We start from the raw sequence: 27,582 nt of genomic DNA on the forward strand, positions 1-27,582 counted from the left end.
CCTGACCTGGTCAGAAGCTGCTGCAGGGGCCTCGCTCGGTCCCCACAAAGCCGAGCCTCTCGCTTTTCACCTGTTTTTTACTCCTTCTTCCAAAGCCTCCTGGCCTTTGGGGATGGGAGCCCTTCGTCGGGCCTCTGGCCCAACAAGGGAAGGGTCGATGAGGGCCGGGGACTGTGGGGACCGCAGCCTGGATTTAAATGTCAGTTCCACCTCCTCCTGGCTGGGCCGCCTCAGGCAGTGTCTCGACTGCACCGGCCTCCGGTCTGTCACCTGTAAGCACATCGGTGCTGCTCTTCTGGGGTGGCTGGAGTTCAAAGCCAGCCCCTCGAATGCCTCATCCATGTCCGCTAGGGGAGGGGAGGTACTTCTCCAGCTGTTGGGGAGAAACTTCCACTCCAGCCTCTTCCTCCTGCTCCCACCCCTCTACACCTTGTGATGTGATCATTCCCAACTCTGAACACCTCATTTTGGTTTCCTGTACCCACAACTTAGCTTCGTCACCTCCTCCGTCAGGATCTGACCTCTGAGGACGGGACCGACCCCCACCCCCCACCCCCCACCCCCCGCCACCCAATCCTTCTTCATTTTCTACCTTCCCTTCTGGTCTGCTCTGTTGGACTTTCCAAAGAGGCCGGGAGCAGATTACAGGCGGGAGGGGGGCTGACCCAGCCACACGCAAACCATCCTTAGCGGGGCTGGGGTGTGGATGTGAAGTGGGGTGAGGCGGGCAGGGCCGCCATCTGGGGAGCCCAGTCCCCGTGCCGGCCCACGTCAGGCCACCACAAGCTGTGGCTTCTGGAAACGTCACGGTGCACCAGGTAGGGGAGGTACTATCATTGCCCCCAGGTTCCAGGTGGGGAGGCTGGGGCGCAGTGAGGTCAGATGACCTGCCCAAGGTCACACAGTCTGTTCAGGGGTGACCCCATCCCGGTGCTGCCCCCGCTGATGGCTCATTCTTGCTTTCGGCCAGGTGAGCAGAGCAGAGGTGGGGGACGCAGGCCGCTATACCTGCGAGGCACTGAACCAGGCGGGCCGCTCGGAGAAGCACTACAACCTGAATGTCTGGGGTGAGGGTCTCGGGGGCTGGGCTGGGGTCCCTCCCCTGTCCCTGCCGTGGCTGGCTCTCATGCCCCCAGAGGAGTGCTGCCTCCATGGTCCCGGGATCGAGGCTTTTTCTGTTCCCCGCCCCTGTCCCTTCCCGGCCCAGCACCTACCTCATTTGCCTCTCTGTTCTCCCCCAGTGCCTCCTGTGTTCCCCTCGAGGGAACCCCGCATCCTGACCGTGACCGAAGGGCACCCCGCCAGGCTGTCCTGTGAATGTCGGGGCGTCCCCTTCCCTAAGATCTCCTGGAGGAAGGACGGTATGATTGCCTCCCTCGCCCAGCCCCGCCCTGGGTGCCCCCCCACAGTGGAGGGCTGCTCCTTGCCCTCGCTGGGTGCCCCCCCCCAGAGCCTAGCTGAAACAGAGACGGGTGGGCTTCTGACACTGGGGGTAAGGGTGCCGTTTACAGAAGTGACAGTGCCCTCAGCCCCTCTCTGCTCGGTCCCTGAGTCTGCCAGTGAGTGCTGGGTTGGGCCGTGGCCTCCTCTTCCAGAAAGCCCTCCCTGACCCCCACCCTAGGCTGGGGCAGGGCCTCCTTGACATAACCCCTGAGAGTTTACCTGTCGTGTAACCACCCTAGTTCTTCAATGTCTGCTTCTCCATGAGTCTGTGAGCCCCGTGAGGTGTCATCTTGGCCCCCCTGAATTCCAAAATTGGTATAAAACGGGTGCTCAATAAATAAATACTTGTCATTCATTCATTCACTGAACCAATAGTTGCTGAGGGCCTCTCCGTGCCAGGCCCCGTTCTGGGTGTTGGAAATATGGCAGCAGATTGGGGGTAGTCAGGTAACAGGGAGTTAGTGAATAACTTAGATGGTAAGTACTACCTATGGAGGAAAATAAAGCCAGGAGACGGAGGAGGTGTTTGCAGTTTCAGGCTGGGTGGCCACGAACGTTTGGCCGAGCAGAATTTAAGAAGGGGAGGGAGGGGTGAACATGAGAATATGGTAGGGAAAAACATTTCAGGCAGCGGTCTTAGCAGGTGCAAAGGCCCTGGGGCCGGGCGGGGATTCAGGCGGGACCGGATCTGCAGGCAGACCCGTGATACGGAGAAGCCCAGGGATTGTGGGAGCTCAGGGATGGGATTTGGCACTCGGGGAAAGCTTCCTGATAGATGTGCCGTGTAAGTGAACGCCTTCAAGGGTGAGCAGAAGCCGGCCAGGACGGGTGGGAGGACACACGTTCCAGGCGGAAGGACCGGGGACCAGGGGCTTCTTTCTTGCTGCCTCCAGGTCAGCCCTTGCCAGGGGAGGGGAACAGCCTCGAGCAGGTGTCAGCGGTGGGGCGGCTGCTGTACCTGGGACAGGCCCAGCCGGCCCAGGAGGGAACGTACACCTGTGAGTGCAGCAATGTGGCGGGCAATCGCAGCCAGGACCAGCTGCTGGAGGTGCATGGTGAGCCGGGCTGGGACGACCTGAACCCGGTGGAAAGGGCCAGAAGGGCGGGCCACCAGGCACCCCGGTAGGGCAGACCCCACCCTCCAGAATCCGAGCAAAGACAGAAACAGTGACGACGAGAACAATTTCCCGTCCCCCCTTGACCACTGGGGTTTTACGAGCTGCCCCCCTGCTCAATCAGCCTCTTCCAGCTCGTGACCTATGCGCGTGCGCGGGGGGGGGCCCCCCCCCCCCCCACCCCCCCCCCCCCCCCGTGGGCCCAGAGAAACAAAGTTTATCTGGACAAACCTCTGTGAGGTTCCTGCACATAACGGGAGCCTGTTTCCAGAGACTTGTCCTGCAGCGATGCAATTAAATACCGCAGCCTTGTAGACATCTAGAAAATTCTAGGAAAAAAAAACAAGAAAAGCACCATTCAGCATCCCACCTATGGAATGACGCCCTGCCCCAAACAGTCCCAGTGTCCCGTTCAGGCCCCAGGAAGCCCCTCGTTTCTGAGGAAGGAGACCCCTCACAGATCTTCAGGGCTGTGCTGTGATTTTATTCTCCAAACAGAGGGCCTGCCCCTGATTTCCAGGGTGCAGGAGAGGGGCGGAGAGGTACTGGTGCGGCCCCCGTTATAGAGATGGAAAATGGAGGCCCAGAGAGGTGAGGTCACCCGGCAAGGTCACACAGCCAGGGAGTGGCCAGGGGAGCACAGGCGGAGTGGGGGCCGGCCCGGCTCGCGGCAGATGCTTGGTGCCCCGGTGGCCACAGCAGCCCTCCCTGACGCGCTTTCCCCTCATCCCCAGTGCCGCCTCGGATCGCTGGCCCCCGGGAGCCCCACACGCAGGTCTCTGTGGTCCAGGACGGGGAGGCCACTCTGTGGTGCCACGTCACAGGGAAGCCCCCGCCCAAAGTGACGTGGGAGTGGGGCGGCCAGCCGGTGAGAGCCGAGGCCGGCCTGCTGCTGCGGAACCAAGGCCAGAGTCTGCACGTGGGGCGGGCGCAGGCTGCCCACAGCGGACGCTACACCTGCGTGGCCGAGAACGTGGCCGGAAGGGCCGAGAGGAGGTTTGCGCTGTCCGTGCTGGGTGAGGACCCGCAGCGTGTTGAAGGAGGGCGGGATGCGGGGCCCGCTGGGGAACACACTCTACAGAGGCCTGGACAGGTGACACAGCACTTTCAGGGTGACTGCCGCCCCATCCTCGTGATTCCAGTCTTTTATTGAGCGCCTACTGTATGCCTCAGGGTGGGGGCAGGAAGTGGTAGGAGATAAGGTGAGCAGGGATGGGTTTAGCGAGGCCTCTCTCATCATGGCCCCCACCCCTGCCACTGCCTCAGGATCCCTGGAGCGTGACCTCCTTCTGAGTGGGTCCTTTAGAAAGCACAGAGGTGCTTGGCGTGTGGGTTTAGGGGGCACATCTGTGTCCACCCCGGCCCTAATTCCGGTCTCGTTGCTGAGTTCTTACTGAATCCTCCTGGCATCCTTCTGAGGGAGAGGGGAAACTGAGGCCCAAGGTTTGGCTGCTGCCAAAGCCCAGCCTGTGGGCACCCGTCACTCCCTCCAGCGGGAGCCACTCTGATCTTGTCACTTCTGTTCCTCAGACTCTCCCGACCGGGGGTGGGTCTCCTTGCGGGGCACGACTGTTGGGGGACAGGGAAGGAGCATACAGCCCCCATATGCAACCTGAGTGTGGTTTCTCCTCTGTGTCTAGTGCCCCCAGAGCTCACCGGAGACTTGGACCCAGTGACCAACGTCTCTGCTGCCCTGCACAGCCCCTTGACGCTGTTCTGCGAAGCCACAGGCGTCCCACCCCCACGGGTCCGCTGGTTCCGAGGGGAGGAGCCCATCAGCCCCGGGGAGGACACCTACCTCCTGGCAGGTAAGGTGCCAGCCAGGGGAGAGTCTGGTTGTCAGGTCTGGACCTCTGCCTCCGCCTCTGTTTATCACTTGCCCCTGCCCACTGACCCTTCGCTGCCGGGCCTGGTTGGGAAAACCATTTAGCCATTGGTCCCCCAAGAATGCAGCCGAAAACACTGGCTAGGTGAGGTAAACGACTGGCTTTAAGCGTGGAAAAGACTTCCTGCTCGGTTTCCCTCCTGAAGACGGACAGTGACTATGTGCACAGTTAAGGCTCTGATAAGTCTTGCAGCAAAAATTCTCATGGCATGTCCATAACATCCCCCAGAACAGTGACACACTTTCAAAATGCTGAGCCAAGCACCTTCTCCTCTGAACATTCATCCTCCCCACAGAGCTGGTTTGTGATAGTTCTTACTGGGGAACTATGAAAGGGGAAACTGGGGCCCAAGAGGCAGTGTCCCATCCACGTTTTGCAAGAACCTCAAGACCCCCCTGAAGTTCGGCCTCGGTGACCCAACAGTTGTTCCACGTAGCCAAAGCTGGGATGACAAATTAGGTTCCCCTGTGCACCACTTCTGAGCACTTGGTGGGGGTTGCCAGATGCCTTGCGATAGGAATTCAGAGACTGCATCTGGGCGGAGGAGAGCATGGTGATCCATTAGTGATGTCTGCCCCCCCAGGTGATCCATTGGTGATGTCTGCCCCCCGGGTGATCCATTAGTGATGTCTGCTCCCGGGTGATCCATTAGTGATGTCTGCCCCCGGGTGATCCATTGGTGATGTCTGCCCCTGGGGTGATCCATTGGCGATGTCTGCCCCCGGATGATCCATTAGCGATGTCTGCCCCCGGGTGATCCATTAGTGATGTCTGCCCCCCAGGTGATCCATTAGCAATGTCTGCCCTGGGTGCAGGAATAGTAGTAATGGTATATCCGGTGTATCTGCCTTCCCTGGGCAGGTCTTAGATGATCCTTGGGTTTTCCTGGGAGGAACTGGCTCACCTCTGAGAGGTCCTTGGGAGAAGGTGGCTTTTTTCCAGGGCCACCAGAATCCCATGGCGGGGGTGGGGGTGGGGGGTTGGGAGTCTGACCTAGACCAGGACTACAGAGCCCATTTTTAGCCATAGTCAATTTCTAGAACCAAGGGTAGCCAGCTTACAGATCCTTCTTATTAGAACAGGGCCCTCAAGTTTACCCATGCACTAATGTCCGGGGCTGTCTCTACCTGTTTATCCTCCTGGGCCTTAGTTTTCCCATCTGAGGAATGGAACGCTGGGGGAGGTAGACACACACACAGCGAATTGCCACACCTGACACACTCCTCTTCTGGTGGGCAGCCTGGGCTCAGCTTGGGACAGAGGCTGTTCAGAACCGTGCCTGGAGTCCACTCCCCTCCCTCCCCAGGTGGCTGGATGCTGAAGATGCCCCGGGCACAGGAGCGAGACAGAGGTTTCTACTCATGCCTGGCAAGCAACAAGGCTGGGGAGGTTCGGAGGAACTTCAGTGTGGAGGTCCTGGGTATGCCCCAGCCCATTCCTATGAGCACCCCATGAATCCCTCCTCTCTTGTCTTGGAGCTTCTGGGGGCTATCCCCAGGACTAAGGGCTCATGCTATAGGGGGCATTCAACACAGGAAGGGGGGAAAGACCAAGCCTTGTTTTCTTTGCCTCATCAGCGGCCTCTGCTCTGAAGGTGCCATGGAACTTTCCGGAAACAGCAGGGACTAACCCCAAGTGACAGGGGGCACATATTCTCAACACCACCCAACCGTCTTCCTCCGATCAGGGCCTTCCCGCAGAGGCACTGGGACTTCCCTCAGCCAGCAGCAAATGTTTATGGAACTCACTGCCCGTGGGAGCAGGCCTAAGGGGATGGGAAACTGAGGCACAGGAAACTGAAGGCGGTTGCCTTGGGCACTTGGTTCTGGGCTCTTGGCTTCCTGCTTCATGGTTGTTCAGCCAACCCTGGTCAGCAACCGTCCGTCTCCCTGCTTCTTCCCAGTTCCTCCCAGGATTGAGAACGAGGACCTGGAGGAGGCAGTCAAGGTCCCCGAGGGGCAGACAGCCCACCTGACGTGCAACGCCACAGGTGAGGGCCCCTCCGGTGGGTTGGGACAAGCATGAGAAGTCAGCTTCAGAGAGGAGGGGGTGCCTGGGGGTTCTGGCCTGCCCCCAGCCCCAGTGCTCCCTGTGGAAGGTCTCTGTACATCTTGAACTTGGCACCACATCCCTGCTCATCTTCGCACTGGCTCTGCCTCTGCCCCAAACACTCCTCCCCACTCCTCACCTGGCTAGAGACCTCAACTTCCAGGACTTTCCACAACGCGTCCTTGGCTGACCCCTTGGGCCCGTGGGCTGCCTCCACTGGGGTCCCACAGGCCCCAGGGCTTTCTTGTCCCAGCCCCAAGCACCTTCGACCATAGTAACCTTGACATCTGTATACCCCAGCTGGGATCTGAGGTCCATGAGGACCCAAGGACTGCCTTGTAACCGTGGTTCTCCCAGTGCCTACCAGAGGAGGCTCCCATTAATGCTTGTGGACTGGGGGGGATGGATGGGTGAATGGATGAAAGGGATAACTTGCCTTTCTGTCTTGCCTGTCTACACCAAGCGATCTCTGCCCCGTCCTCCCTAAAGAAAAGGCAGTCAGCCACATAGGAAAGGTCCCGGGCCAGGCTTGGAGGCTGCTCCTATGTCGTGCCCTGCTGCAGGGGCCTCTGGCCTGAGAATGGAAAATCTATGTCCCCTGCCCTACCCCGGAGCCACCTCTGACCTCTTGGCCAACCCAGTCAGAACCTTCCGAATGGTCTCCTCTGCCTGTCCCCCTCCTTACAGGCCACCCACAGCCCAAGGTCACGTGGTTCAAAGATGGCCGGCCCCTGGCTGGTGGAGACGCCTACCGCATTTCTCCAGACGGAGCTCTCCTGCAGATCGTCCAGGCCGACCTGTCTAGTTCTGGCCACTACTCCTGCATTGCAGCCAGTGCCGTAGGGGAGAAGACCAAACACTTCCAACTTAGTGTCCTGGGTAAGTGCTGGGCATCTTCGGGCCTCCCTGGGCGCCGAAAGGAGGGGGAGCCAAGGTGGCCAGCTGCGAATAGACAGCTTCCCGCAAAGCACTCTGCTATTTTTTTCGTTCCCATTTCTTCAGGTTCAACAACAACAAAAATAGTCATAGCTGTATCGGCTGAACGTTTGTCACAGGCTGGGCGTTTGCGCAGGCCTGATTGGTTGGACAAGCCTAGGGGGTGGGAGATGTGCTCGTCCCTCTGTGTCACCAACGAAGCGCTGAGGCTTGGGGAGGTGACGGGGCCCCCAGGTGTCCGTCCGTCTCCCGAGGGTGGTCGGCACGGACTGTCTCGGCAGGAGAAACGGGGATCTAGAAAATGAGAGGACTTAATAAATAAAATCTGCTTGTACAAATGGTGGTAGAAGGGACGGTCCCCTGCAGGACCTGAAAGAGGAAATCTTAGGACCAACGAGAGCAGAGGGAGAGGGGGACGGATTGGAACACAAGCCGAATTGACAAGGCTCTGGTACATTAGTAGATGGGCTGGCTGTTAAGAGCCTTCTGGGGAAACTGAGGCGGGAATCGTCCTAAACTTCCCCTGGGGCACTGCTTAGCGGTGGAAAGCGTAGGCTCAGAAGCGAAGCACCAGGAGCTGAGATCTTTCTGGATCCTCGGGCCCAGGATTAGGGATCTCTGTTAACGATCGTGGCACCCCCCACCCCCCGCCTCCCAACAGTGGTTCCCACCATCCTGGGAGTGACCGAGGACAGCGCAGATGAGGAGGTGACAGTGACCATCAACAACCCCATTTCTCTGATCTGTGAGACACTGGCCTTCCCCTCCCCCACCATCACCTGGATGAAGGACGGCGCCCCATTTGAGGCCTCGAACAACATCCAGATGCTCCCAGGTGATGCCCTCTGTCGGTTGGAGGAAGGGACTGGTGAGCCTGAGTTCATGTGACCTTGGGGGTGACCCTGCCCCCTGCCCCCACAAGCAGGCACCCACGGGCTGCAGATCCTGAATGCCCAGAAGGAAGATGCGGGACAGTACACCTGCGTGGTCACCAATGAACTTGGGGAGGCCATGAAGAACTACCACGTGGAGGTGCTCAGTGAGTCGGGGACCCTCCCGGGCACCAGCAGGGCGGGCAGGAGGCTGCTTGGGAGCCCTGGGGCCCTGGCACCTGGACCACACGGATGCCCTAGGTATCTTCATGTGGCTTACCTCCTCTGACGGTCCCCAGGCAGCCAGGGCTGACTCAGTCATTGTAGGACCAAGGGCACCAGGAGATGGAAACAAGTGACTTAGGACTTGGGCCACATGGACGCAGATTCCCACCAGTCCCGGTTTCCTTCTGTCACCCGCGCCGCGGTGCGGCCAGAGGCCCTACACCTTGAGACCTGGCACCCCCAGAATGGCCCCCAGAGGTCACCCCAGGAAGTCCCCTGCCTCAGACCTGCCCTGTCCCGTAAATCGCTCTCAAACCAACACTCTCTCCCCTAAATGAACAGTGACAGGAGCGGGTCGGTCTCCAGGGTCCCTGTGGCTCTGCTCTTGGGAACCAGCCGCCCATTTCTGGGACCGCCCTGGGGCCACAGTGGGCACTGGGTCTCAGCAGCCCTTTCCTAAGCCTGCTCCTCAGACCCCCTTGTGGCTTTCAGTCCCTCCTTCCATCTCCAAAGACGACCCCTCGGGGGAGGCCGGCGTGAAGGAAGTGAAGACCAAGGTCAACAGTACTTTGACCCTGGAGTGTGAGTCCCGGGCCGTGCCCCCGCCCACCATCAGCTGGTACAAGGACGGACGGGTAAGCTCGGGGCCCCGGGGTCCCCCTGCTTCTGCTTGGAACCTTCCGGAGAAGGCAGTCAGAGCACCTGGCCCCAGAGCTGGCCTGGGCCCTGCCCTACTTTATATTTTAATAAGAAATCCAGCTCTTTGTAGGGAACAGGTGTCATCAACATTAAACTCCACATTCACCTGTCTAACTCGCCCGGGTTTTCGGCTACACGGGTTCAGGGTTCAAAACTGTCAGAGCACTACCCTCATTTTTAAAATCTTATTAAACTCTTAACTACTCTCATCTAGGTCTTTTCTGCCCCTTCTTTCTTTCTTTTTTTTTTTTTTTTTAATGTTTGTTTATTTTTGAGAGAGAGAGAGAAAGACAGTGAGCGGGGGAGGGGCAGAGAGAGAGGGAGACACAGCATCGGAAGCAGGCTCCAGGCTCGGAGCCGTCAGCCCAGAGCCCCATGCGGGGCTCGAACCCACGAACCGCGAGATCGTGACCTGAGCTGAAGTTGGATGCTTAACCGACTGAGCCACCCAGGCGCCCCTGCTCCTCATTTCCGATCGCCCCCCCCCACTCTTCCCACCCCCAGCCCGTGACCCCCAGCCAGCGGCTGCACATCCTGGGCGAAGGCCGGCTCCTCCAGATCCAGCCCACGCGGGTCTCAGATTCAGGGCGATACCTGTGCGTGGCCACCAACGTGGCTGGCGAGGATGACCAGGACTTCAATGTGCTCATCCAGGGTGGGTGGGGGCCGGTGGGGCGGGGGCGGCACAGGTGGGGTGGGGAGTGTCCCTGCTTCTGGAATGGTCTAGCAGGAGGACTCTGTCCCAGGCGGCTGGCTCTTCTTCTCATTGCTGGCCGCCATGTCTCACCCCCAGACCCCTGGCCCAGGCCTCTTCCCTTAACTGGCTGTGACCTGGGGACATCACTGCCCTTCCCCCGTCTCCCGGCCTTGGTTTGACCTTTGTAAGATGTGGGTCATCCAATCAGGTGGCTTTGGGGGCCCCCTCCACTTCTGAAAGCCAGTGGTTTTGTGCCTCTGTGCTCCGCTCAGCAAACCCTAGTTACAACTTCGTGTCTGCTTCCTCCCCTGAGAGGTGTCACCATGCCACACAGTCTCTTGAGTCCACTGGACGTGAGCTGCAGAGGGCAGAACTCTATCCCAGTGCCTAGCGTAGTAGCTGCTCAATAAACACTGTCTGAAAGAATGAGTGTCTTCGAAAGCTGCCTCGACCTTAGGGATCTCCTCTAACAGTGGACTTCTCCAGCCCTGAGAGAGGCTGGCACGGGAGTCTTTTGGAACAGAAGCGCACCCCCGTCCCTCAGCTGTGCGTCCTAATGGCTTTGTCCCCCACCCCAGTGCCCCCCATGTTCCAGAAGCTGGGCGATGCCGGTGTGGACTTCGAGATCCCGTCCAGGGAAGAAGAGGTCCGCGGTGGGGTGACGGAGTACCGGGAGATTGTGGAGAACAACCCTGCCTACCTGTACTGCGATACCAATGCCATCCCTCCCCCGGAGCTCAGCTGGTACAGGGAGGGCCAGCCCCTCTCGGCCGCAGACGGGGTGTCTGTTCTGCAAGGTAGTTTAGGGTGTCGGGGCGTCTGCCAGGGAGGTCGGGGCGTCTGCAGGCAGGGATCGGGGGCACACTCACCTCGGACTGCCCTTATGTGTCCTGGGAACTCTCCTGGGTGCTGCCTGCTCTGTGACCGCGGGCAGGCCGCACAACCACCCTGGACCTTAGCTGCCTTTTGTAAACTCGGGCTAGACGCTCTTTGCTTATTTGAAGACAGGAGCAGGATCCCCCTTTGCCTCTGGTTTCTAGAACGAGCCCACCTCTGGGCTTCAAGGCCTGTAAGGTCCTGGGATAATTGGCCAAAGCTGGTGTCTTTCTCTGCAGGGGGGGGCGGTTCCTTTATTGTGATCTCGTGAGGACCACACTGGGGCAGGGGATGGGGGTCCAGGCACAGAGCCCTGTATCGTCTCATCAGTGGGGAGATCATGTGACCTTTCAACGTAGGATTTGGCCTGTGTCCTGCCAGGCCGGGGGCGATGGTGGGGCTGGCTGGGGGAGCCCAGGCCTCTAGACGAACAGGGCCATTCCAAGGGTCGTACTTTGGTGCTTGCAAAAGAAGACAGCCTCTTGGAGACGGACGAGAGGCGATGCTTACTGAAGCTGCTTATTGCTGTCAGAAACCCCCGGACTGACCCCTCAGCCAGGCTACTGCCCTTGGACTTGGACACTGATCCAGATCCTGGGTACACAGTGAGCTCAGTCACATGCTGATGCCTACCTCAGGGCCCGACCAGAGGTTAATCCCAGCCATCAGCTGATCCCCTGGTCCTAGCCATTAACCTCCAACCCTACCACTGCCCTCTGGCCCTGGCCACCGACCCCTAGGCATGGGCACATGGTGGTGGTGGCCACAGGTGGACCTTAATTCTGAACCTGACCATAGATCAACTTTACGTATCAAGTGACCCCCCCCCCCCCCCCCCCTCCCCCGCCACGCCAAAACGCAGCCACTGTTTCTCCAGTCCTGGCTACTGTCCCCCGGCTCTGTAGGTAACGAGCCCCTGCTTCTGACCCTGGCCACAAGCACACCACAGCCTGGGCCAGTGATCCCCCAACCCAGACTCCTGAACTCATAGTGACCCCAACCCGGCTCCGCGGGAGACCATCGCTAGCCCCCTCCATAGATGCCAGGATCTGGCGCTGGCTGTCTCTTGATCACAGAGTCCCAGGTGACACCCCCAGCCCCCCGCTTCCCCCTCCCCCGCAATCACCACAGCCCAAGAGCTGCCTCCTCACCTCCGAAAAGCCAATGCCTGGACCTTTGCCCAGCTCTCTGCCCCCTCCCTCTGCCTTCATCACGGAGCTGGGCTCAGCGCCGCCGGGCACTCTTGGGAAGCCTCAGTCCTTCCATCTGTGAGATGGGAGTGGTCCTAGCACACAGAGTCAGAGGCCGGGAAAATGCTCAGCCCAGGGCCTGGCACCCCGCAGGCGGGGCAGGCTGATTCTCCTCCATTTATCTCCGAGGAGGTGGGCCAGGGACGTCTCCCAGGTCCCCTCCAGGGGAAAGAGCGGGCCTCCTTGCCCTCGTTCAGGTCTCGGTCCTGTGTCCCCGCAGGAGGTCGGGTCCTGCAGATTCCCCTGGTGCGTGCAGAGGATGCCGGGAAATACTCATGCAAGGCCTCCAACGAGGTGGGCGAGGACTGGTTGCACTACCAGCTGCTTGTGCTGAGTGAGTGGCCGGCCTGGGGCCCGGGGGGGTCTGGGTCTGCAGGGCCCATGGCAGGGGGTGGGGAGGGGCTCCTTGCCGTAGGGGCTAGTCATAGCCAGTCCTGCTGTACCGAGAGGTTGATAACATAAGGCACACGACCTTGGGCTGGGGGCAGATTCCAAGTGGCTCTGTCGCCTTGGGCAAATCACGGGCGTCCGTCCCTGTGCCCCAGGGTCCCTAGCTGTGGCGCCGAGGGGGGCTTGGCCGGTAGGGCACAGGGAGCCCCAGCCGGAGCCTGGCGCCACGGGCTGCTCTCACGTCCACACCCACCCCCCTACCCCAGCGACCTTTCCCAGGCAGGCTGCCCACTCCTCAATCTGCTCTCTCTGACCCCCAGCCCCACCTGTGATCCTGGGTGACACAGAGGAGCTGGTGGAGGAGGTGACGGTCAACGCCAGCAGCACCGTCAGCCTCCAGTGCCCGGCCCTGGGCAACCCCGTGCCCAACATCTCATGGCTCCAGAACGGGCTGCCTTTCTCCCCGAGCCCACGGCTGCAGGTCCTGGAGGACGGGCGTGTCTTGCAGGTGAGGACGTCCCCCATGACTCAGTCCTGCTGGTCCGGGGACCAAGGAGCTGACGTTATCTGTGCCAGACGAGGCTCTTTGCCCGAGAGCGTGTCGGAGCCCCTGGGATTAAGTTCTGCCCACCAAATAATCCTACGTGAGGAGCTCGCTGGCAGCCCAGGGCCACACGGAGTACCCGCAGAGGACACATACGTGTGCCACATCTAGAGCCTGGCGCGGCAGGAAAGCCGCGCGACCCTCACAGAGCTGGGCCCGGCACCCTCGGTCACCCGGATCCAGGCACAGCTGTACGGGTGCCCAGCACAGCACGGAGCGGCCCTGCTCGGGGCTGGGGTTGGGGGGGGACGGTTGTCACCATCTAGTTTGCTCTAGGGAATCACCTAGCACCAAGCTCACGCTGTGCCCCAAATGTCCCAAAGAGCCCTTGACGGACGTGGGTGGGGGGTGCCCCTCGAGCACTGCTCCGTGCAGACAAAGGCGGCGGGCAGACAAAGGAGCCCTCACGGTCCTTCCTGGGGGAGCCCAGAGCCCGCAGGCCCGTGGCGTCTCCCAGGCACCTTGTCCCTGCGCCCGCAGGTCTCCACGGCCGAGGTGGCCGATGCCGCCAGCTACATGTGTGTGGCGGAGAACCCGGCGGGCTCCTCGGAGAAGCTCTTCACCCTCAGGGTACAAGGTGAGCCGGGCTGAGCAGCAGCCCCTGGGGGTGCTCCCAGCTCGGGAGGACCGCTGCTCCCTCTCTGATCTCTGAGCCTTGTGTCGTCATCCGTGGGGTAGTAGTGACAAATAGTCGTGACTGCACAGCCATGCTTAAAAGATGCTCCAAGGCAAGGCGCCAGGAGCTCCGAAGGGCCATGTTCCACTCTGTGGCTCCCTGCCCCCCCCACCCGAACGCGCTCTCATGGGTCTTTCTTTCTCCCGGTGGCTGCGGGGACAGCCCCACCACGAATCACAGGCCCAAGCTTGGAGCAGGTCACTGCCATGGTCAACAGCAGCATCTCCCTGTCCTGTGACGTCCATGCTCACCCGAGCCCTGAGGTCACGTGGTACCGGGACGGCCAGGCCGTCTCCCTGGGAAAAGAGATCTTCCTCCGGCCTGGTGGGTAAACTGAGGCTTGGAGCCCAGCCTGAGGCTGTGTGGGGAGTCAGAGTTGCTTCCCCAAACCTGGGGACCACACCGGGAGTCTGGGAGGACTTGGGGACTGTGGGCCGGGGCCCCGGGGCCTATTTGCTGGTGCGAGGGGCCGGCTCCCCCCCCCACAGGCACCCACACGCTGCAGCTGGCCAGGACGCAGCCATCAGACTCCGGGATGTACCTGTGTGAGGCCCTCAACGCCGCCGGCCGAGACCAGAAGCTGGTGCAGCTTAGCGTGCTGGGTACGTCCTGCCTGTCCCCCACTCCTTCAGTGAGCCCTCGGCCCCACACGCTGAGGCAGCACAGACAGGAAAGGGGGCAGCCGGCCCCGGGGGGGAGCCTGGGATGCCCTGCACCGTCTCTGGGCAGCAGGGTGGGTAACATCCTGGCCTGCAGAGTTGGACACGTTGCGTTTGAGACCCACCTGTGCACTTCGTTGCTCTGTGATCTGGGGCAAGTCGCGTTCCCTCTCTGAGCCTCAGACCTCCCGTCTGTAAGGTGACGGTTGGCACAAGGATGGCTTGTGAGTGCTTACCCGGCACGCCGTGAGCCCCGAGGTCGAGGAGGGGACAGCAGGACAGCCACGGGGGGGCTGGCCCAGGAGGGGCCCTTCCCAAGCCTGATTGATCCGAGGTTCTCAGTATGCGGCCTTTGTCGGGGCCTCTGGTCTTCAGACTCCTCTTGGGGAGAAGCTGGCCCAAGTTGTCATGACCCAGAGCTCACTGGAGGTTTCCATCTAGCCCCGGGGCCGGTTGGTTTGTTAGCACGGTGTTCACCTACTGTGTGTGCCCTGTGGCAGGTCCCGTGGGCTCACGGCCGGGGGTGGGGGCTTCCGTGCTGGTTTGCTGGAGGGACGTGGACTGTGGGGGACCCCCATGGGGGGCTCTGACCCAGCCAGGGCCTGCCCCGTGCAGGAAAGAGCCCAGGAAGGCCATGGGAGGATCTCCCCATCTAAGAAACTGAGGCCCAGAGAGGGCAGGAGGCTTTTCCCAGGACCTGGACTCTCGTCCCCCCGCTCCCTGGGGCCGGCTCCACTGCGTGACCCCTGTGGGCCTCCGTCGGCTGTCTCCCCTGGCTGGAACCAGGGAGGACACCGGGAAGGCTGCTGTGCCTCAGTCCGCTCACCTGTTTTCCCAGTGCCCCCCACCTTCAGGCAGGCTCCCGGCGGCCCCCAGGATGCGATCCTGGTCCGGGCTGGGGACAGAGCAGTCCTGAGCTGTGAGACCGACTCACTCCCTGAGCCGACCGTGACCTGGCTTAAAGACGGGCAGCCCCTGGTCCCGACGCAGCGCACCCGGGCTCTGCTGGGTGGGCAGAGGCTGGAGGTCCAGGACACCCAGGTGAGCGGCCCCGAGGCATGGGCAGCAGTGGGTGGTCGTGGGGCCCGGGCCTGGTGAGCCCAGGAGGCAGGCAGGGTCAGGCAGCTGCGTGGCAGGGTGTAGGGACGGTCACCTCCTTAGTCTACAGGGCCTCGCACCAAGTTGCTTAGCAGCCTGCAGGGCAGGTGACGTGAGAAGAGCACGGGGCGCCAGAGCTGGCTCTGAACTGACCTTGAGCCGTCCGTGCCCCGGCACCTGCCTCCATTTCCCTGGGATCTAGAAGCCTTCTCCAGGCCCCCCTGGCTGCGACCCTCTGGGAGCCTGCTCTGCCCACCCTCCCTGGTGTGGATTAGACGCTCACAAGTGTTTGTTGGATGGATATTTGCTGCTCCTCTGGGAAACCTTGCTGGGCTCCCGTCTCCTGGCCCAGCTCCGTCCCCCCGCAGCGAGGGGCTTTTTCCTCCAGGCTTGGCTGATGTGCAGGCCCAGGGGTGGGTGGGGGTCTGGAACCTATGCACTCACCCTCCAACAACCCTTCTGCTTCTTGAGGTTCTTGGGAAAGGCCAGCGGGTCCTGTCTCCTCTTTGGCTTCCCAGGCGGGACCAGCATATTTGGGGAGTCCCTTCTCCAGAAGGTTCTGAGGCCTGGGTGTTTTGGGGGGGCCCTAGGTATCCCCCTCCCGGCCCCGTGCACACCATCACCGCGTGTTCTCTTTGTCCCAGGTGTCGGATAAAGGTTTATACAGCTGTAAAGTCAGCAATACCGCGGGGGAAGCCATGCGGACGTTTGTCCTCACTGTCCAGGGTAAGCTGGGGACCAGCCTGAGAGCATTGCCGTGGGACCCCCTAGCAGCACACAGGGCCGCCAAGGATGGGAGGGGCAGTAGCTAGAAAGAGTCAGTGGCCCTGCGTACTTAGGGCACAGGATACGGCACTGAAAAGACCAGGACTGTTGTTGACTTGCTCTCTGGGGCTCAGCAGGGCGCCTTGGTTCCTCTGAGCCTTGGGTTTATCTTCCGGTGAAGGGAGGAAAAGTGGTACCTGCCTACTCGGCAGACAGGGAGCGTTCAATTGACGGGCTGCCATGAGTGTATCTATAAAGTGCCCAGCACGGCCCTGAGAGAGTCAGGCAGTGGGAGCCCTGTGGCCATGTCGCCACTATTTTGAGCCCTGGGGGGCCTGCTCCCTCAGCCCAAGGACCGAACACAGATGGCATTTGACTGGATGTGGCTCAAGCTGGGGGAAAAGGGGGAGCTCGCTTTAGGGAACTAAAGGATGAAGGCTCAGCCAGACTTTCTTGGCATCAGGTATCATATCAGTTAGAATATAAGCTCAGCTGTGTAACAAAGAGACCCCAAACCCCAGTGGATTAAACGAGAGAGAACTTTACCTTTCTCGTGCAAAAGCCCAGAGGTGAGTGTCTAGTCTGGGGGTCGGTTGGGGGGGGGGGAGCTCGGGGCCTTCCGAGTGGTAGGTAAATTACTGAGTGGTAATTTGGGGCCCGGGATCTTTCCATCCTGTCGGCCACCCACCCCTTAGGGCACTGCCCCTGTCCACATGCATCCCGTCCCAGTTCACAGGAAGCAGAAAGGAGCAGGAGCAGAGGGCAAGCATTTTTGTTCTGAGCGAGTGATGCGGGTCTGCCCCCTTGCCTGGATCCCGTCAGTGGGAACATAGGCCGCTGGCCCCAGCAGGCTGCAAGGGAGACTGGGAAATGTAGTTCTACCTGAGTGAGCCTGTACTCTGCTAAACTGCTGGGCGAGATGGGAAGGACAGGTGCGTGTTGGGGGGTAAGGGGGTGGGGGGGCGGACATCAGCTGTCCGCCCCAGAAGGCAAAGCCAGGAGCCTGCCCACCAGGCAAGTAGCAGGTGGAGCCAACCGTGAGCCATATTGAATACGGCTGTTGAAACTTATCGACAGCAGGTTTGCTGCTTCAAGCCTTCTCCTGTTGGCTGCTTTGACGAGTGGTGAGAAGCGGGGGGAACGTCTGGTCCCTGAGGACAAAGACGTTTCATCCTGAGCACAGCCATTTTTGTTCCACTGGTAGCGGTTGCCTGGGATGCGTGACGCCATCCTGGCTGAGCAGGAGAGAGTGTTGGGATCGATTAGTGATGTCTGCCCTGTTCACAGCCGGGTACTCACCATCCTTGGGCTGAGTGGACCCCTCTGGGCTCTGCTCTGCAGGCAGTTGCTGGTTCTGTTTACATCTGTGAGTGAGGCAACCTTTATTGCTACCGATGGCAAAGCATAACATGTCGACTGCTAACCAGAAGGAAGAGCCCGTTGAGTGTCCCTAATCCGCCCGGGCGGAAGGAAGGGGGCCGCGGAATCTTAGGATCCTGGCAATCTGGCTTCTCTCCTGCAGTGCCCCCAACATTTGAGAACCCCAGGACAGAGAGAGTGAGCCAGGTGGCCGGGAGCCCCCTGGTGCTGAGCTGTGATGTGACCGGGGTCCCTGCACCTACTGTCACCTGGCTGAAGGACAGAATGCCTGTTGGTGAGTGCATCCTGCCCTCTCAGCGATGACACAACAATGGCAGCGACCTTGGCGAAATCAAAGGCCGGCGGGGTCCTGTCATCCCACCCCCTATTTGTCTTTCGACCCGATCGGCCCTTGAAATCCCAGTGTGGAAACCCATTCACGTGGGGGCTCAAAGGCTCCCTGCGTTTGTGTCCCCAATCAGCTCCCACAAGTTGGGTGCAGGGTGGGTGCTGAGGGCCCGGGCGGTCTGCCCCTGGGCTTGGCGTCGGCCCCCAAAGCTGCTGCTTCCCCCAGCAACTCAGCTCCGTCTGGCCCGGCTGCCGGTCACCCCCCCCGTCCAGGCCTTCTTCCCTCTCCCCTCACCCACCCGTAGGTCTGTCGGCAGAGCCCTCCCTTCATCAGCTGCTAGACGCCTCTGGTGCCAGCCAGCTCTCTGCTGCCCGTAGCCTTTCCCTTTCCGGCCACCACCGTCCCCCTGCCCCGGGAGGGCAGCAGCCCCCACACGGGTCCTTGGTCCAGTCCCCGTCTCTAGTGCCGTCTCCAGACGGGGAGGAAGGGATCTCAAAGTGCAGCTCTGAGGAGGTCCCTTGTCTTTCTCTGTCTCTCGGTCTCTCTGTCTCCCCCACCCAACCCTCCCTCAAATACAGCTTTATCCAGATTCACATACTGTGCAATTTATCCGTTTAAAGCTTACGATTCCATTCTTTTTAGTATATTCACCGACCATCCCCACGATCAATCTTAGGACATTTTTATCACCCAAAGGGAAACCCCATTTCCCCCCCAGACCTGCCCCCAACCCCAGCCCTAGGCAGCCACTGGCCTGTTTTGTGTCTCTGTAGGTTTGCTTGTTCTGGACACTGCACACAAGTGGAATCATGCACTATGTGACCTTTTGCGACTGACTTTTCTGCTTAGCTTCCTGTTTCTAGGGTCCATCCATGTAGCAGCGGGTGTTAGTTCCTCATTCTTTCTTTCTTTTAAGTTTATTCATTTGTTTCGAGAGAGGGAGAGAGAGAGAGAGAGAGGGGCGAGAAGAGGCAGAGAGAGGGGAGGAGAGAGAGCAAATCCCGAGCAGGCTCCATGCTATCAGCACAGAGCCTGATGCAGGGCTCGAACTCACGAACAGTGCGATCATGACCTGAAACCAAGAGTCAGACGCTTCACCAACTGAGCCACCCGGGCGGCCCCGTTCTTTCTTTTAAGTTCAAGTTTTTCTCTCTTTTTTATGGCTGACTATTCACTGTGGGGCTATATCATATTTGCTCTATCCTTTTCATCAGCCGGTGGACGTCCGGGTTGAATCCCCCTTGGGGCTCTCATGAATGATGTGCTGTGAAGTGTTTAAGGACGAGTGTCCGTGTGGCTCATGCTCTCCTGTCCCTTTGGGCTACACCTGGTTGTGGAACCTCTCTGGGCCCCGTTCTCCACCTCCTCTCGTGGCACACGCTGTTTCCTCGTGGAAATACCCACCCCGGCCCCCCCACCCCACCCCGCCCAGTGCCTCTACTGGCTGGTTCTTACCCGCTTGGTTCAGCTGAGACCCACCCCCTCCCAAGACCTGCCTGACCCGTCTTGGCTCCCTCGGGGGCTTCACAGGGCTGGTCGTGCAGGATCCCGCGGGTCTCACTGTCTCCGATGCACTTTGAGCCCCTAGAGGCCACGGGCCGTGTCTCACTCGGCTTTGATCCCCAGGCAGACAGCCGGACGTGCAGTCGTTGGTTTAGTACGTTTCGTGTCCAGAGACTGGCCGCACAGTTGAGAACGCGGGTGAGGGTGGCCCGGCCTGGGCTGGGCAGCCAGGGGAGGCTTCAGGCCGAGGTGCGGCTGGACAGACGGGGGCCATTCCAGGCTGGAGTGGGGGGACAGGTGCGTGCAGCCTGAGCAGAGGCCCTGGGGAGCCCCTCGCGAGACTTGCATCGGGGCCCGGAAGTGGTCAGTGAGTGGCTGATTTACCCTGATTGGAAGCCCTGGTGGGTGACAGCGGGCAGGGTAGAGATGGGCGGGAGGGGAGGGGGGCCCTGGGGGCCCACAGGAAGAGGGCCAGGCCTCGGACACTAAAGGAAATGGGGCACCTTGGCGAGAAATGCCAGTAGGGACAGCTGTGGGTGGGGCACGGGGCCCTTAGAGACCCAGCTGAGGAAGGTTGTGATGTAGGCAGCAAAAGACCCTGCCCCTGTCTGGGCCTCAGTTTCCCTGTGAGCCCCAGAAGCGGGTGGGCGATGCCAGGGTTCCTGGGGTCCCGCGAGTGTGGGGGATGGGCGCCTTCTCCAGGAGTCACGTGACTTGCGTGGGGGGCCCTGTAGGTGGCGCCCGGGGCGGTGCGGCCGTGCGGGTGAGGGCCTGGCACGTCCCTCCGTCCCACAGAGAGCAGCGTGGCGCATGGCGTGGTCTCCCGGGGGGGCCGCCTCCAGCTGAGTCGCCTGCAGCCCGCCCAGGCTGGCACCTACACGTGCGTGGCGGAGAACAGCCAGGCCGAGGCCCGCAAGGACTTCGTGGTGGCCGTGCTGGGTACGTCCGCGCCCTGTGCCCCCCACCCCCGTGTCCCTCCCCCATCGTCAGCCCCCGCGCGGGCCCCCGCCTCACCATAGCCCCCGCCGCAGCGGCCCCCCGGATCCGGAGCTCGGGTGCCACGCAGGAGCACAGTGTCCTGGAGGGGCAGGAGGTGCGGCTGGACTGTGAGGCGGATGGGCAGCCCCCGCCCGACGTGGCCTGGCTGAAGGACGGTGGCCCGCTGGGCCAAGGCGTGGGCCCCCACCTCCGGTAAGGCCCGCCCCGTGTCCTCCCGGGTCCCTCCGCCCCCACCCCGAGCAGCAGCCACAGCCCCTTACGTGCCAGCTCTCGGCTCTCCGGCCCCGAGCAGGTTCTACGTGGACGGCGGTGCCCTGGTGCTGAAGGGCCTGAGGGCCGAGGACTCGGGCGCCTACACCTGCGTGGCCCACAACGTGGCCGGGGAGGACGCCAGGCTGCACACAGTGAGCGTGCTGGGTGAGCAGCGGAGGGGCGAGGAGGGGGGCGGCTCTGCCCTCCCGGGGCTGCCGCGGCCCGGCCACTGTGGGGCCTCCACCAGGGGCATCTGGAGGGGGGATGCCGGGGCCGGGATGCCGGAGACCTGGTTCCAGCCCCAGCCATGTCCACACTGTGAGCCAGGCCACCATACGGCCTCTCTGGGCCTCTGCATCCTTTCTTAGACTAAAGGAACAGGTGCTCCCGGCCCAGGGGCACGGCGGGAGAGTTGGGGAGTAGGGGGGGCGGGTGAGAAGAGAGCCATGGGGTGAGCCCGTGCCCCCCTGTGCTGGGTTTCTTCCTCTCCTGGCACCGATGTGTGGCTCTAAGAACCCCATACGAGATGGTTGCTGCTTTCTGGAATTTGCCCGAGAGCATCCCATCTCCCCCACCCAGACCCTCTTCCTCAACGCCCTCACTGCCCCCCTTTTCCTCTCTGCCCGCCCCCAGTTCCTCCCACCATCGAGCAGTGGGCAGAGGGCTCGGGGACCCTGGTGAGCAGGCCTGGGGAGCTGGTGACCATGGCGTGCCCCGTCCGGGGCTCCGCGCCCATCCGCATGAGCTGGCTCAAGGACGGGCTGCCCCTGCCGCTGTCCCAACGCACTCGCCTCCACAGCTCGGGCCGCACCCTCAGGTAGGGGGGAGGCTCCCCGGCCCCTGGGCCAGCTGGTCCCAGACACAGTCTCCAGGCAGCTTGGGTTTCAGAGCACATCTGAACGGTTTTCAAATAAAAATAATACATATAAGCACGCAGAGGTCTGTGATGGGGACCCACCCCCAAATGGAACTCCAGTGACAAAAGAGGACTCTGCCCTCAGGTTCTCCCAACCGAGGGAGGGAGGCAGAGATCCAGGTGATGACATCTGGTGGTTTCCAGTTCAGCCTGCCTTGGGGTGGAGGAAAAATCAGGGAAGGCTTCCTGGAAGAAGGCTTCTGAGCCTTCTTCAACACTTAGTTCCGGGCACTGGGAACTGGGCAGTGAGCAAAATAAAACCTCTGCCCCTGCAGCTGCTTTATCAGGGGAGGAGAGCGGACACTGGGTAGAATGTCACAAGGGATACACACGCTGCAGAATAAAGTAGGGGAAAGAAAAAATGAGAGGTAGCAGCGGAGGCTGGTATTTTAGGGTGGTCAGTGATAGGCACTCAGATAAGGCGACATTTGAGCAGAGGTGGGCGGAGTTAAGAGAGCGAGCTGAGCGGATTCTGTAGGGAGGAGCTTCCCTAACCGGAAGAGGGTTAGAGCAGCAAGTTCAAAGGCCCTGAGGTGGGCATGTGCCCGTGTATTCAAGGAATGGGGGGAGGCTTGCGGGGGGGGGGGGGGGGGCCAGCAGGCAGGTGTCTCCTTGGGTGAGACACTGCAGCCGGTGGGAGTGGAAAAGCAGGAGATCTGGCCTCGGGGTGAAGTGAGTCAGAGAAGGCAGCAGGGGCCAGGGAGTCTGGGGCTTTATTCTGGGGGCACCCGGGAACCGGGGAAGGGGTTTGGGGCCGACGCTGGGCCCGTTCAGGTGAGTTTCAGAGCTGCCTCTCTGGCAGGCAAGCCACTGGGAGACAGGAAAAGAGGACTGTTTTCATGAGCCACCTCCCCTCCCTCTTTCCCCCGTCACCCCTCTCGAGGGCTTCAGGATTTCCCAGGTGCAGTTGGCAGATGCTGGTGTCTTTACCTGTGTGGCTGCAAGCCCAGCTGGTGTGACCGACAGGAATTTCACCTTGCAGGTGCACGGTACGGACCGGGGGCGGGGGGTGGGGGGTGGAATAAATGTGTCCCTTGGCCTTGGGCCTGAGAATCAGGCCCAGTGGGCAAACACAGAGACTCAGTCTTTGATTCGCTCGGTTGCTCATTCATTCACGCCACAAGCAGCCGTTGGACCCTGCGGTGTGCCAGGGCCTTGCTGGGCACCGGGGTGCGACAGTGAGCAGCAGAGGCCCCTGCCACCGGGGGGGTCAGTGCAGGAAACAGCTCTGTAAAGAGGCAGTCGGAATTCCAGGCAACTAGTGACAGCAGGGGAAGGAGAGGAAGCTACCGGAGCCCAGAAGAGGCCTCCTCGACTGGCCTGGGGAGTTCAGGGAAGGCTTCCCGGAGGAGGCGAGGTCTACGCTGAGGACTGGGGACGAGAGGGAATAGTCCAGGAGAAGGGCGTTCTGACTGATACAAGAACAGCCTGCGCAAAGGTGCAGGGGCGAGGGCCATGCGAGGACTCGTGCCCGCTCTTGCCCTCCACAGTGCCCCCTGTCTTGGAGCCGGTAGAGTTCCAGAATGACGTGGCGGTCATCCGTGGCTCCTCGGTGGTCCTCCCCTGTGAAGCCCGGGGAAGCCCTCTGCCCCTAGTGTCGTGGATGAAGGATGGGGAGCCCTTGTTGCCCCAGAGCCTTGAACAGGGGCCCAGCCTGCAGCTGGAGACAGCAGGAGCTGGAGACTCGGGCACCTACTCCTGTGTGGCCGTGAGCGAGGCGGGGGAAGCCAGGAGGCATTTCCAGCTGACAGTGATGGGTGGGTCATCTGTCCCCCCCCCCCCGCCCCGCGCCAGCGTCTCTGGGCCCGGGGGCGTCGGAGAAGGTGGCGAGGGAGGTGACGTCCCCTGGTGCATCTCCCCAGGGGCGGCTGCCTGGGTGCAGGGTTTGGGGGGAAGGGCGGGCTCATACCCGATGCCTCGCTGGCCTTGACGCGGGGGTTGGATGGCCTCATTCTCCTGGGGCTCTGCTCCTCAGCTCTGTCCCCCAGTGTTGTAGAGCGGAGACAAAGGGCCTGCCGTGTGCTTGTTGGCTTTAAAGCACAAATAATTGTCCCAGGCAAATGGGCCCGTGGTTTCTGGTGTTCTCAGGATCCTCTGGCACAGCGCCCCGCCCCTCCGCCTTTGGTGGCCCCTTCTGCGGTCAGCGTCCGGATGGTGGGGGCTTGGAGATGCACCCCAGCTCCCAGCGCTGAGTGCAGCCGCCATGCTGACCCCGGGTGGGGTGTTTTGCAGACCCCCCCCACATAGAGGACTCGGGCCAGCCCGCAGAGCTGCTGCTGACTCCCGGCACCCCCTTGGAGCTCCGCTGCGATGCCCAGGGCACCCCGCCGCCCAACATCACCTGGCATAAGGACGGGCAGGCCCTGAGCGGGCCTGCAGACAGCAGTAGGGTGCTCCGGGTAGAGGATGTACAGGTGCAGCTTCCCCACTGCTGTGGGCTGGGGCTGGCGGAGGGGAGGGGAGGGGAGGGCAGGGCAGGGGACGAGAGGAGGAGGGAAGGACCCCACAGCACTTGGCAGTTAGGCTGAGCTCTTCCTTTGTGTGGGGGTCACCCACCCGGGCCAATGCCCTCGAGAGCTCCCAGCCAGGTCAGGGCCAAGGCTGATGCAGAAACCGGGTCACTCCCCAGCCCGGCCAGAGGAGGGCTGGTGCAGTCAAGAGGCACTTCCTGGAGGAGGCAGGCTTTACCCTGGCCGCAAAGCAAGGGTGAGCTGGAGATGGAGAAGGAACGTCCCAGGGAGGGGGCTGGTGGGAAAGGGGGCGTGGCAGACTCAGCCGGCCTGAGTCTGAATCGTGGGGCCCGAGTTGTGTAGGAAGGAGACCAGATCAGGAGGTGGGCAGGCTGGGGCCAGAGGCAGCTGCTAACCCTGGTCCATCCATAGGTGGGCGATGCTGGGCTGTACACGTGCCTGGCCCAGAGCCCCGCCGGCCAAGCGGAGAAGAGCTTCCGGGTCAGGGTTCAAGGTAGGGCGTGCCAGGGTGGCGGCCGGAGAGGCAGGCGGGATGGGACCCGCAGGGGCAAGTCCGTCTCTCATGCCTTCTCTGCTGCCCACCCAGGCCCCCCGCACGTTATAGGGCCCCGAGGCCCCCGCTCTGTGGTCGGCCTGGCTCCCGGGCAGCTGGTTCTGGAGTGCTCGGTGGAGGCGGAGCCAGCACCCGAGATTGAATGGCACCGAGATGGCATCCTGCTGCAGGTGGGTGCCAGGCAGGGGCCACCACCTTCTGTGGCCCTCCGGCCCCGGCCCCTGACCAGGCCGGGTGACCCGGGGCTAGTTACTGAGGTTCTCTGTGCTCTCCCCTGAAATGGGAACCGAAGCTTGCAAGTCTTCTGCGAGCATGAGTCCCTTCTGCGACATCCCCAGTAGGCAGAGCCCGAGGGCAGGAGGCTCATTCCCTACCTGCCCCCTCCCCCACCCCGCCACCCCCTCCCTCACGAACCTGTTTCCTCCCTGCCTGGTGCCTGGCCCAGCCTGGCCCGGTGCTAAGGAGGATCTCTCCACCCTGGGGACCCTGTAGGCGGACGCCCACACCCAGTTCCCAGAACAGGGAAGGTTCCTCCAGCTGCGGGCCCTGAGCACGGCCGACGGGGGCAACTACAGCTGCACTGCCCGCAACGCCGCGGGCAGCACCAGCGTGGCCTTCCGCGTGGAGATCCACAGTGAGTGGGCCTCACCCCGCCGCGCGCTGACCCTCCCGAGGGCCGCAGGCTCCCAGCACCCACTCGCTCTGTGCCCCGCCCCCCCCCCCCCCCCAGTGGTGCCCACCATCCAGCCAGGACCGCCCGCAGTGAACGCCTCCGTGAACCAGACGGCCGTGCTGCCCTGCCGGGTGGACGGCGCTCCCCCACCCCTCGTGAGCTGGCGGAAGGACGGGGCCCCCCTGGATCCTGAGAGCCCCAGGTGGGAGCTGGGAGGGGAGGGTCTGGGGGGGGGGGTTATAAACAGCAACCACCTGAGCACTTGGAGCAGAAAGGTGGCTGTATTGCCAGCGCACGGGTCTCCTCCGAACCCAAGGGGACAGGCATGTCCAGGGCATCGAGGGTGTCAAAAATCCCAGGTGGCTGGCTGGCTGCCTGTGTCTGGTTTCGACTCTTGGTTGCTAATGTCTGTTTCTGCGTGTGTTGCATGCCCCCCCCCCGCCCGTCCCCGTCTCTCTCTCAGACCAATTTTCTACACCTTCTTTCTCTGTGAACATGGCAGAGACAGCCCCCAACCCCCTCCCCGGGCTCCCCCTGCCGCCGAGTTAGAGTTTCTCAGTTCACGCAACCTGCAGAGCCTGGAAAACTACCCGAGGACCCCCATTTCCAGGGCAGAGCATTCCATTGGTCCAGCCTGAGTGACATGTCTATCCCTTGTCCAACTGACTGTGGCTGGGGGCGGGGCTACCCAGTGCAGACAGGGCCTGGGGGCGGGGCTACCCATTACAGACAGGGCCTGGGGGCGGGGCTACCCAGTGCAGACAAGGCCTGGGGGGCGGGGCTACCTAGTACAGACAAGGCCTGGGGGCGGGGCAGTTCTCAGATCCGGGGGACAGGCGCGGAAAGGGTGTTTTCTGGATGCTGCTGACTCCCAGAGAGGAGCTAGGCCCAGGTGCGAGCATAGGAGCCCCCCTACCCCCTGCCCGCCCCCATGCTGGGTTGGGATGTGGGGAGCTGCCCATGGCTGTGACCTCCTCTGACCTTGGCCTCATGGATGCAGGACTCCAGAGTTAGCACCTTCTTACTGGGAAAGCCAGGGGCAGAGGGGAGGGTCTTGCTGGAGACACTACCGGGGTCCAACCTCTCAAAGGGCCTCCCTAGTCTGCTGGTCTCCATGGCAACCCCCTTCCTCCACTCCAGGTTGCAGCTTCTTCCTGAAGGTTCCCTGAGGATCCAGCCAGTCCTTGCCCAGGACGCTGGCCACTACCTCTGCTTTGCATCCAACTCTGCAGGCTCAGATCGGCAAGGCCGTGACCTCCAGGTCTTTGGTAGGTGGACGAGGGGAGGAATGTTCCTGGCCTTCATCCTGCACCCCCAGTCTGGGCCGGGTCCTGCTTAGTTTCTGGGTTTATCCCTGCTGTCAGGAGCCAAGAGCAATGAGCTCTACATGTTTTTGACCATGAAGCCTACTGGCAAAACTTTTGAACATGCACACGCCAAAGATGCGTATTGATTTCATCAATATCGTACGGATATTTGCTCCCATACCATTGTATCAAGCAAGTGATGAAACATGCACAGATAAAAGACATTTGAAAGGATAAGATTCAGAGTCACCACACCAGACGCGCTAATCTGCTTTTCCCGCTCCAATGGATCACCTTGGTGGCGGCCGCTCTTCTGGGCGCTGGCCTCCTTCCGGCAGGGCTGAGTGGAACCCCGAAATCTGCATTCAGGGAGAGGTGGCTAGGGAGCCGCCAGCCTTGGAGAGCAAAGGTTCCATCACCCCAGATTTGGGGTGCCTGTTGGAAGATTCCTGCGGAGTGTCTCCTGCCTCTCCCCTGCCCGCATCCTAGACCCTTGTCTCCTGATGACTACTCTCTCCCCAGAGCCTCCTGCCATCGCCCCCAGCCCCTCCAACCTGACCTTGATTGCCCACACCCCTGCCTCACTGCCCTGTGAGGCCAGCGGCTCCCCCAAGCCCCGGGTGGTCTGGTGGAAGGACGGACAGAAGCTGGATTTCCACCTGCAGCAGGGAACCTACCGGTACTGAGCGGGGCCTCTGGGTAGCCTCACGAGGTGCTCCGGGTGGGGGGACAGTGTGCCCATCCCACGGTGGGGAGCAGGGTCAGACACGAGGCAGGGGTGGGGTGGCTTATTCAGTTAAGCCTCCAACTTCAGCTCAGGTTGTGATCTCACAGTCTGTGAGTTCAAGCCCCGCGTCGGGCTCTGTGCTGGCAGCTCCGAGCCTGGAGCCTGCTTCCGATTCTCTGTCTCCCTTTCTCTCTGCCCATGTCTGACTCATACTCTGTCTCTCTCTCTCAAAA

General features: G+C 61.6%; 1 protein-coding gene and 1 long non-coding RNA gene across 2 annotated transcripts in view; one reads left to right on the plus strand and one right to left on the minus strand.

Moving 5' to 3' along the window:
• HMCN2 (hemicentin 2) overlaps nt 1-27,582 on the plus strand; it is a 143,174-nt gene that overhangs the window by 88,689 nt on the left and 26,903 nt on the right. The window contains exons 42-74 of the mRNA XM_049630227.1: nt 971-1,361; nt 2,337-2,498; nt 3,293-3,574; nt 4,199-4,366; nt 5,751-5,864; nt 6,348-6,434; nt 7,181-7,372; nt 8,091-8,264; nt 8,355-8,468; nt 9,019-9,161; nt 9,730-9,880; nt 10,501-10,719; nt 12,269-12,382; nt 12,759-12,946; nt 13,523-13,619; nt 13,881-14,042; nt 14,207-14,320; nt 15,216-15,418; nt 16,120-16,201; nt 17,763-17,894; nt 20,247-20,390; nt 20,483-20,642; nt 20,743-20,867; nt 21,336-21,519; nt 22,510-22,607; nt 23,109-23,375; nt 23,851-24,032; nt 24,501-24,582; nt 24,676-24,812; nt 25,135-25,276; nt 25,373-25,517; nt 26,456-26,583; nt 27,145-27,301. Coding sequence (XP_049486184.1) covers nt 971-1,361; nt 2,337-2,498; nt 3,293-3,574; nt 4,199-4,366; nt 5,751-5,864; nt 6,348-6,434; nt 7,181-7,372; nt 8,091-8,264; nt 8,355-8,468; nt 9,019-9,161; nt 9,730-9,880; nt 10,501-10,719; nt 12,269-12,382; nt 12,759-12,946; nt 13,523-13,619; nt 13,881-14,042; nt 14,207-14,320; nt 15,216-15,418; nt 16,120-16,201; nt 17,763-17,894; nt 20,247-20,390; nt 20,483-20,642; nt 20,743-20,867; nt 21,336-21,519; nt 22,510-22,607; nt 23,109-23,375; nt 23,851-24,032; nt 24,501-24,582; nt 24,676-24,812; nt 25,135-25,276; nt 25,373-25,517; nt 26,456-26,583; nt 27,145-27,301 — 5,240 coding nt within the window. The remainder of the gene's footprint in view (nt 1-970; nt 1,362-2,336; nt 2,499-3,292; nt 3,575-4,198; nt 4,367-5,750; nt 5,865-6,347; nt 6,435-7,180; nt 7,373-8,090; nt 8,265-8,354; nt 8,469-9,018; nt 9,162-9,729; nt 9,881-10,500; nt 10,720-12,268; nt 12,383-12,758; nt 12,947-13,522; nt 13,620-13,880; nt 14,043-14,206; nt 14,321-15,215; nt 15,419-16,119; nt 16,202-17,762; nt 17,895-20,246; nt 20,391-20,482; nt 20,643-20,742; nt 20,868-21,335; nt 21,520-22,509; nt 22,608-23,108; nt 23,376-23,850; nt 24,033-24,500; nt 24,583-24,675; nt 24,813-25,134; nt 25,277-25,372; nt 25,518-26,455; nt 26,584-27,144; nt 27,302-27,582) is intronic.
• On the minus strand, nt 1,226-11,035 carry LOC125922597 (uncharacterized). The gene is made up of 5 exons (XR_007457706.1): nt 10,792-11,035; nt 7,246-7,723; nt 2,790-2,887; nt 1,663-1,742; nt 1,226-1,311 (listed from the first exon to the last, which is right to left on the minus strand). It is a non-coding gene; the product is annotated as an uncharacterized LOC125922597 (long non-coding RNA).

This window comes from Panthera uncia, chromosome D4, assembly GCF_023721935.1.
Source record: "Panthera uncia isolate 11264 chromosome D4, Puncia_PCG_1.0, whole genome shotgun sequence".
Classification (NCBI taxonomy): domain Eukaryota; kingdom Metazoa; phylum Chordata; class Mammalia; order Carnivora; family Felidae; genus Panthera; species Panthera uncia.